The 10,427-nt window shown below is 38.3% G+C and overlaps 1 protein-coding gene across 1 annotated transcript in view; it reads right to left on the minus strand.

Moving 5' to 3' along the window:
- The window catches only part of LOC128250967 (integrin beta-1-like), a 98,399-nt gene that overhangs the window by 16,836 nt on the left and 71,136 nt on the right, over positions 1-10,427 (minus strand). Inside the window, exons 3-5 of the mRNA XM_052977124.1 lie at positions 9,771-9,874; positions 3,050-3,148; positions 1,456-1,528 (exon numbers count right to left, since the gene is read on the minus strand). Coding sequence (XP_052833084.1) covers positions 1,456-1,528; positions 3,050-3,148; positions 9,771-9,874 — 276 coding nt within the window. The remainder of the gene's footprint in view (positions 1-1,455; positions 1,529-3,049; positions 3,149-9,770; positions 9,875-10,427) is intronic.

Below are 10,427 nucleotides of genomic sequence, written 5' to 3' on the forward strand. Positions count from 1 at the left end.
ATATATATATATATATATATATATATATATATATATATACATGCACACGCACACAAAATCACGTGTATACACATATACATAACACATATATACATACACACATTTATATACGTATACATTTATATACACACACACATATATATACGTACACATACATATGCATCTATATATACTCACTTGCACACATCTTTATATGTGTTTGTATATATATATATTTATGTGTGTGTGTGTGTGTGTGTGTGTGTGTGTGTGTGTGTACATGTATGTATATATGTGTGTATATATATGTGTGTATATATATATATATATATATATATATATATATATATATATATATATAGATAGATAGATAGATAGATAGATACACAGACACACAAATACACATCCCTACATAGTATATATATATATCATTATCATCATTTAACGTCCATTGTCCATGCTGGCATGGGTTGGACGGTTTGACCAGGGCTGGCAAGCAGAGGGGCTTAAACTCTGCTGGGCATGTGCACTAAGTTTTAATGTTCTAGCTCACATCTGCTGTTTATAGCAGTGCTTGGAAAGAAGGTGTGTAGCAAGTGATCATTGCATTGACCATGACAGATAAAGTTGAGCAGAGAATCTGCATCAAATTTTGCCAAAAGCTTGGAGATACCTGCTTAGAGACCTATACAAAGTTTTCAAAAGCTTTTATCATTCTCAACACAATCAAGGAGATCTTGTGCAACTGAAACCCAAGTGTCTTTTTGGGTCAGCTGAAAGCAGTTTTGGTACAAACTTGGCAGACAAGTGTCTCATACCCAAATCTTCAGTGATAATGGACTGAACTGAACCGTAACTAATCTGCACATCCTCTGATAACTCATGGATGGTGATTCGACGATTTCTCCCTCATAGCTGCATGTACATCTGTGATATTTTTCTCAGTTCGGCTGGTTGCGGGTCTCCCAGAACGTTCATCAATATCGACATTTTGGTTGGCCATCTTGGAAACGTCTGAACCACTCGTACACTTGTGTGTGGCTCATACACTCCTCTCCGTAAACTTTCTGCAACTTTGCATAGGCATCTGAGCAGGTATCACCATGAAAACTTTCTCTGTCATGGTCAATGCGACAATCACACGCTACACACTTTCCTCCCAAGCACTGCTGTAAACAGCAGATGTGAGCTAGAATGTTAAAACTTAGTGCGCATACACGGCAGAGTTCAAGGTCAATTTTTGGCAAGTAGCTTTACTCTGTGTGCTTAAGCTTTGTTACTATGGCAACAGTCCGGATACTTATTGATCAGACCTTGTATATACGTATATATATAAGGATAAGCATATTAAAAGGGATCAATGGGAAAACCCATTTAAATAAAAGGGGTCTTTGGTAGTGAAAAGAGTGGGAACCACTGCTGTAATCCTTATAGACACATCTTCACAAGCAAAAAAAAAAAGGAATTGCTACTTACGAGGCCGTACTCGTAACTTGATCTTCTGGGGCTGAATCTGGATCGCATTTTGTCCATCTGCCGTGGGTTGATTCTATTAATAAAAAGATTAATGTTGCAATATATAAGGAACTTAACAGTTGTGTGCGTATACATCGTCGTCATCATCATCATCATCATTTAATGTCCCTTGTCCATGCTGGCATGGGTTGGACAGTTTGACCAGGGCTGGCCAGCTGGGGAGCTGCACCAGACTCCAGTCAGATTGCTACAGCTGGATGCCCTTCCTAACACCAAGCACTCCAAGAGTGTAATGGGTGCTTTCATGTGCCACCAGCACAGGTGCCAGTTGCGTGACACCAGTATTGATGGGTCTTGTTCTCAAGCACAGCATATTGCCAAAGATCTTGATTGCTTGTCATTGGGCCTCTGTGGGGCCCAGTGCTCAAAAGGTGCTTTTTACATGCCAACAGCATCAAAGCTGTTTATGTGGCACTGGCATCAGCCATAACTATGATTTCACTTATCTTGACAGGTTTTCTCAAGCACTGACAGGTCTTATCTATCTATATCTATCATCATCATTGATTAACATCCATTTTCCATGCTGGCATGGGTTGGATGGCATAAATGGAGTTGGACAGTTGAAGATCTACCCAGGTTCCATATCCGCTTTGGCATGGTTTCTACAGCTGGATGCCCTTATTAATGCCAATCTCTTTACAGATTGAACTGGATGCTTTTATGTGGCACCAGCACCCACCAGCCCACAGGATTATGATTGCTCAGTCCATTTTCCTTGGTGGCAGGAGTCGGGCAATTTGACAAAATTCAGTGAGATCCAGGGCCATATCTTGCGCTGATGTCAGCTTTGTCATTGTTCCTACAGCTGGATGCTCTTCCTAAATCCAAACATTTTATATGATGCACTGGGTGCTTTTACACACACCCACATGCATGTACACACACACAAATATATACTTACATACACACATGTGCACACATGTGCACACTGGCTTCTTTCGGTTTTAGTCTACCAAATCCATTCATAAGGCTCTTGCTGGCCCCAGTGGCTATAAAAGAAGGAACCTGCTCCAGATGCCACACAGTAAGTCTGAACTGAAAACCTTGTGGATGGGAAGTAAACTCCTTAACCATACACACACACTCTTGTGTGTGTATGTGTGTTTGTGTGTGTATGTGTGTGCATTTTAAAGAGAGATATGCACATGTGTATGTGTGTGTATAACATTTAAAATTTTAAATTACAATAAATGTAAACAAACTAATGTTTGTTTTAGAAGCCTTGAAATGTATTTTGAGATACAAATTAGATGATAATTTTATTTTCAAATGCATAAATGCTGATAGAACGGCAGAGACTGGATAAAATATCCTTATAAAGCAGAAAAATTTGTCAGCAACCAGCCATGAGACAGAATGCTGCCAAAGTTTTCTGTTTTATAAGGATGTCTTATCCAGTCTCTGCTGTTCTGTCAGCATTTATACGTTTGAAAATGAATTATCACCTTATTCGTATTTAAAATGATGTTAAATGGTGACTAAAATAGATTTTAAAAAGACTACTGTCCAAGCATTTTGTTGAAATACTGACCTTAGCAATGACAACTTCTGACTTTGGATCAACAATATGAGTCTTATCACATCCATTTGCAATGTGGGCTTCACGGGTGTTGCATAATTTTATATTCAACTGGAAACAGAAATATCAAAATGGTAAAAATACGTAACAGTGGAATTTATTTCTTTTTCCAAAAACAGATGTGAAATTTATAGGATAAATTCTTCAACAAAAGAATTGTTGCATAACCTGTACTCCATTTCATGGGGTACTGGGAATTTGTTTCAGGTAGTGATGAAATTAATTTCCAAAAATTATTTATCTTTTACTTGTTTCAATCATTGGATTGTGGCCATGCTGGGGTACCACTTTGAAGGGTTTAGTCAAACAAATCAAATCTAGTACAGATTTTTTTTTTTTGTATTTTATGCCTGGTATTCTATTGGTCTCTTCTTGCTGAACTGCTAAGTTACAGACATAACAAACCAACTCTATCAAATGGTGGACAGGTGGGGAGTAAACATAAGCACAAAGATGTATGTATGTACGTATGTACATACATACATACATAAAGTCATAAAATGACAGAGAAATAGTTTGATGAAATTTTATTTGACAATAAGAAAATTCAAAATATCACAACAAATTGTTTCATAACTTAAAAACATGTAAATAATTTATATTATCATATTTAATGATAAATAAATTATTGGGTCATCCCATAGATAATGTGATTCTTTTCAATTGCATAAACTAAATGTCAGAGGGGGACAGGATAAACTACCTGCATCAACTTGCTATAAAAGCAGGTAGTAATTTTACCTTGCCCTTGTTCTTAGTGCAAGTTCTGAAGAGTGCAGTTCCATTTTAACAGTTATTTTTTCAAAGCTATAATGGAAGTGACAAAAGAGTATATTTGGCATATTTTGCTTTATGAGTTCAATAAAGGGAACAACGCAACGGAAAGTGCAAGGAATATTAGTGCAGTATATAGGGATCGGACATTAAGTGTAAGCCAGTGTCAATTGTGGTTCCAGAAATTCCTAGCTGGAAACTACAGCCTAGAAGACGAGCCTCATCCTGGAAGATCAGTAGAGCTCAATGAGGATGTCCTGCAAACCCTGGTGGAACAAAATCCCACCGTAACTGTTGAGGAACTAGCAGAGAAGCTTGGATTTGGTCATTTAACCATTCATCAACACCTGTGTGCCATCGGAAATGTCAGCAAATTGGGTCAATGGGTTCCTCACAAACTTTCAGAGTCTAATCAAGCACCAACAGTGAATGTATGCTCTTCTTTGCTGTCACATTTCATGAATGAACCTTTGTTGGACCGAATAGTGACTGGTGATGAGAAATGGGTTCTCTATAAAAATGTCAAGCGCTGTAGGAAAAGGAGAAACAGTGGCACCTCAGGCTAAAGAAGATCTTCATCCATGTAAGGTGTTGTTATCTGTTTGGTGGGATATGAAAGGTTTAGTTCACTTTGAATTTTTAAACCCAAACCAAACGATAACAAAGAAGATCTACTGGGACCAGCTTGAGAGGCTTAGGTCAGTGCTAGAAGAAAAACAACCATCTTTGATTTCAATATGAAAGGTGTTCTTCCATCAGGATAATGCTTGGCCACATACAGTGAGAATGACATTCGAAAGGCTGGACCAGTTTGAATGGGAAACGATGCCCCATCCACCATATTCACTGGACATTGCCCCATCTGATTATCATTTATTGTGCAGTTTTCAAAATCATTTGGATGGAAAAAATATGAATCCTGTGGACGAGGTCAGAACAGTACTGGAGGAGTATTTTTCACAACAGATAAGTGAATTTTGGAAGAGTGGCCTTCCAAGTCCATATATATGGTGCACCAGCATGACCGCAGCCACTTGGCTGAAACACATAAATAAATAAAAATATATATATACAAACAGCAGGCTTCCATAGAGTTTCTGTCTACTAAATTTACTCCCAAAGCATTGGTTGGCCGAGACAAATGGTAGAAGATACCCATAGGAATGAACCTGGAACCATGTGGTTGGGAAGCGAACTTCTTACCACACAGTCATGGCCTGTGCCTAGAATGCCAAAACACATTTTACGTGCTAAAATTAACTTCAGAGGAAAGCTAAGTTGGCACCTGGTGCGACAAAAGGCAAAGTTGCCGAAAATGGTAAGAAACAGAGTTGACCCCTAGAATGCTGAAAGGTGAAGCTGACTCTTAGAAGATTGTATGGTAATGATGGATCTCTCTTCTCCCTACTAGAAGGAAAACAATACTGGCCCCAGCTGAGAATGATTAACCCTTTTTAACAGTGAAACTAAAATTCATGGCTATTCCATTGATGTTGAATATCCATCAAAAATAGAATTGGTATTTTCTGCAAGTCACTTTGTCTCAACAAACTTAACATTCTTCAATAAAAGACAGGTTGGTATATAAACCTGCTTTTTGCAGCTAAGGGTAATAATGAAATCTTGAAGGTACTGATTTCTGCAGTGAAAGGGTTAACATTCCTATAAAACATCCTAGATGTCAATGGAATTATAATAGAAGACTAAGACTGCCTAGTGGCTCCTTTATTCATAACAGTTAAGTACTGTAGCTGATTAAGCCCTTTAATGTTATTCTTTTACTCTTTTACTTGTTTCAGTCATTTGACTGTGGCCATGCTGGAGCACTGCCTTTAGTTGAGCAAATCGACCCCAGGACTTATTCTTTGGAAGCCTAGTACTTATTCTATTGGTGTCTTTTGCCAAACTGCTTAGTTACAGGGACATAAACACACTAGCATCAGTTGTCAAGCGATGGAGGGGGGGGGGACAAATACAGACACACAAACACACGTATATATATATATATATATTCGCCATGATAGAGCGCTAACCACTACACACATTTTTTTTTTCTCCTTGTTTCTCTCCTTATTTCTTTCTGTGGAAGAGCGTAGGCTCGAAACGTTAAAGACTTTTTCAATTCCTGAGCATTATACTTATACATCTGTTTGTTTTCTACACCACCTGTCTTTGTCTCTTGTTCTTTTGTGAATTACCCTATATATATACACACACACACACACACACACACACAAACAATGGACTTTTTTCAGTTTCCATCTACCAAATCCACTCACAAGGCTTTGGTCAGCCCTCAGCTATAGTAGAAGACACTTGCTCAAGGTTCCACACAGTGGGACTGAACCCAGAACCATGTGGTTGGTAAGTAAGCTACTTACCACACACCCACTCCTACACCTATGTGCAATTAAATTTCATGATTATTCAGTAAAGATGTTAAATATCTACCAAGATATTCTCAGACATGATGTTCCCTAAAATAAACAGACTGATATATAAAATCACTTTGCACAGACGTATCTGATTTCAACAATAAAAAGTTAAACCTTCAGCATTTCAACTGGCCATATCTGATCCAAATATTCCACCTAAGATCTGGCCTCTCACACCAGCCCTACAATCTCATCATAAAAATCTCGAAGCTACAAGATAATCCATGGTTCATTCAAAGCGATTTGAATAAATAAACATTACATTTGTTACAGTAAAAGGAATCACCCTACCTCCCATTTGGAAGAATGCGGGGCAAAACTGATCCCCAGAAGGATCAGAGACAAGCAAATTAACCCCCACATGACTGAAAGTGGACTAATGCATTTCAATAAATAAAAAACTGTATGAACTGTCAGGGCAGATGACTGTTGGTCAACTGTATTGCTTACTGCGCTAGTACGATGTGTGTTGGTTTAATATTATACCTACGTTCAAGTAGTACAGAATGCGTCTTGTATAAACATAATAATTCTGTGATCGGTTATTTTAGATAACCACATCCAAATATCTATTTGGGTAATATTGGGTTGGTGCATAATTATTGCAGCTTTTTTTCAACAAATTCTATTCAACAAAAACAATAACAATATTTAACAAAAACATCTTTAAATGATTATTCCAGAGCATATTCACCATCTACTTCAATTACTACTTCCCATTGGCTTGGCAGACAGTCAGACCGTCATTTAACCCTTCAGTGTTCAAATTACTCAGCCAAATGCAATGCTTATGCCTTCACACTGATTTGAATTAATCATGCCTTATCTCGTAGTTTTGGGATTTCAATGGTGTCATTAGCATCATCATTTAACATCTGCCTTCCATGCTAGCATGGGTTGGACGATTTGACAGAGGACTAGTGAACCGGATGGCTGCACCAGGCTCCAATCTGATCTGGCAGAGTTTCTACAGCTGGATGCCCTTCCTAACACCAACCACTCCGAGAGTGTAATGGGTGATTTTATGTGCCATCTGCACAGGAGCCAGTCCAGCGGTACTGGCAACAACCTCGCTCGAATGTTTTTTCATGTGCCACCGGCACAAGTGCCAGTGAGGCGACGCTGGTAACAATCACGCTCAAATGGTGCTATTTACGTGCCACTGGCACGGTAGCCAGACAGCTGCTCTGGCAATGATCACGCTGAGACGGTGCTCTTAGTGCACCACTGGCACAGGTGCCAGTCATCAAACTCGGTTCAATCACGATTTTGATTTCTCTTGCCCCAACAGGTCTTCATAAGCTGAGTCCAGAGAATTACTTTGTAGGGTTGGTTTGAGAGGCCAAATCTGGCCAGTTTGGACATAAGACAATTAGAATATTTGGACTGGATATAACCAGTCTAAATGCTAAACGGTTAAAGATGTTTTTGTTAAATATTGTTATTGTTTTTGTTGAATAAAATTTGTTGAAAAAAAAAGCCGCAATAATTATGCACCAACCCCAAACTATTTTACACCCAACGTGTACACTCACATCATAACACTCTGGAAGGATGAAAATATAAGTTTCCTCCAAACCCCAACAGGGTTCGAAGTCACACTAAGCACCACAACAAAATATCACAAAATATTCCGTCTGATGTTCTACCAATTATGTTAATGCAGCTCCCTTCCTCTCCTATGCTGTTATGCATTTCATTGTAGAAAGAAACAACAGTAGCAGACCACCAGTCTTTGAAGTTTGTTAACGAAGGTACACACTAATTAGGCAGTAGCTATAATTAGTGAAATATAAAGTGTATAATTTAGATTTATATACACTCACTATCATCTACGTCTATATACACTCTTGCTCTCATTACTACTAAACCAGTGCTCAGTTCAAAGTTGCAAGAGGAGTTACATCCGGGGTAGCCAGACTATGGTCAATATTTGGCCAATCTGTGGTCAATAATTAGCCAACTTATAGTAAGTGGTCAGTATTTAGCTTGTGGTCAGTATTTAGTCAACTGATCATAAATATTTAGCCTAATTTTGATCAGCATTTGGCCAGCTTACAGTCAATATTTGACCAGCTTAGGTCAATATTTGATCAGTTTACAATAAGTATATGGCCAGCTTATGGTCAGTATTTGGCCAGCTTATGGTCAGTATTTGGTCAGTTTATGGCTAGTATTTGACCTGCTTATGGTCAGTATTTGACCTGCTTATGGTCAGTATTTGACCAGCTTATGTCAGTATTTGGTCAGTTTATGGCTAGTATTTGCCCTGCATATGGTCAGTATTTGACCTGCTTATGGTCAGTATTTGACCGGCCATGGTTATTCTATGACTAGTCTGTGGTCAGTGCATTACAGTATATAATAAGTATACTATACCCAGTCCATGACAAATCTATGCTCAATATTTAGCTAATCTATGGTCAATCAACAACTAGCTTATGACTAGTCCCTGGTCAGTTCAATCTATGAACCACCACCATCACCACTTCTACCATCATCATCATCACCATCATCATCACCATCGTCCTCAGCATCATTTTAGATCTGTTTTTTCCATACTGGCACAGGTCAAATGGCTAAAGCAGTGTTTTAATAACCATATTCCAGGTGTGGTTGTGTGGTAAGAAGTTTTCTTCCCAACCACATGATTCTAGGTTCAGTCCTACCTCATGATTCCTTGGGCAAGTGTTTGCAACAAAAAATCTGGGCCAACCAACAGCTTGTGAGTGGATCTGACAGGTGGAAACTGATAGAAGCTTATAGCATATATGTGCATATATCTTTGTGTGTGTGTGTGTGTGCATGTGTCAATGAGCGTGTGTGTGTCAATGAGCGTGTGTGTGTGTGTGTGTGCAAATGAGTATGTGTGTGAATGAGTGCGTGTGTGAATGAGCGTGTGTGTGAATGAGCGTGTGTGAATGAGCGTGTTTGAATGAGTGCGTGTGTTTGAATGAGTTTGTGTGTTTGAATGTAAATGTGTGTGTGTGTAAATGAGTGTGTGTGTGTGTGAGTGTGTGTGTGTCTCCTTTTCTTGCAATTAAACAGCGGTATCATTTCCAGTATACTGGAAAAAACATGTCCGGCTATGGACAAATATTACCTTACTTCGAAACAAGCATGGAAAAGTGGACCCTAAATAGTGATTATGATGATGATGATGATGATGATGATGCCAATGCCACCACTTCTGATTCCAGCTGTTTTACCCGCTTCTTACAACCCCCACGGACACAGTGTGCTCAGTCCACGACCAGCATGTATTCAGTTAACAATCCCAAACACCAATGGTCAATACATTTGGTCAAATAAGCATGAGGAGCACAGAAAACAGAATCCCAAGAAAATTGTCATAATTTGTGTTGGCAAAAAAAAAAAAAAAATGGTGGTTGCTCATCATGCTAGAAATAGCAGCCAAATATGTGTCAAAGTAGAAGCTTGATGGAAAGGAAAACTTGACTTACGTTAAGAGAACACCACGTGCAGTTGACATTTGATGAAATACATTGACCACAACTTTCGTATTTTGTACAAGAATTCTTATTCTCTTCTTCGGAAGTGTATTTCTCTGGAAAGAAGAATAGAAAGAAGATATTAGATATATATTTATTACATATATTATTATTATTATTATTATCATTATTATTATTTAAGGCAGCAAGGTGGTTGAATCATTAGCAAGCTGGATAAAATGATTGGTGGTATTTTGTCAGTTGCTATGTTCCAAATTCAAAATCTGCCAAGGTCAACTTTGCCTTTCATCCTTTTAGGGTCAATAAATTAATTTAAATAATTATGTTCTCCAGCTGGCAACATATACTGCAGTGAATTATTCTCTGCAGAATTGTTTCTGGAATTTGGCGTGCCAGAGCTGAGACATTTTGAAAAATAACCCAAATGTAATTGGTAGAACTGTATGCAGGTCTTATTTTATGAAGACAATTCGTGTATAGTTCTGCAAATTACATTGATTCTAGAACAACTGTGCTGAAGAGAACATGGATGTTGTTACGTAAGTAAAACGTTAATGTCGAAACCGGTACACAATGAATTCTTTAGTCTATATTTCTCATTTTGTCTTGCCCGCTTATGTTCTAGTGTTTTCCGAAATTTTTTTCTGG

The sequence above is a fragment of the Octopus bimaculoides genome, chromosome 27, assembly GCF_001194135.2.
Source record: "Octopus bimaculoides isolate UCB-OBI-ISO-001 chromosome 27, ASM119413v2, whole genome shotgun sequence".
NCBI lineage: Eukaryota > Metazoa > Mollusca > Cephalopoda > Octopoda > Octopodidae > Octopus > Octopus bimaculoides.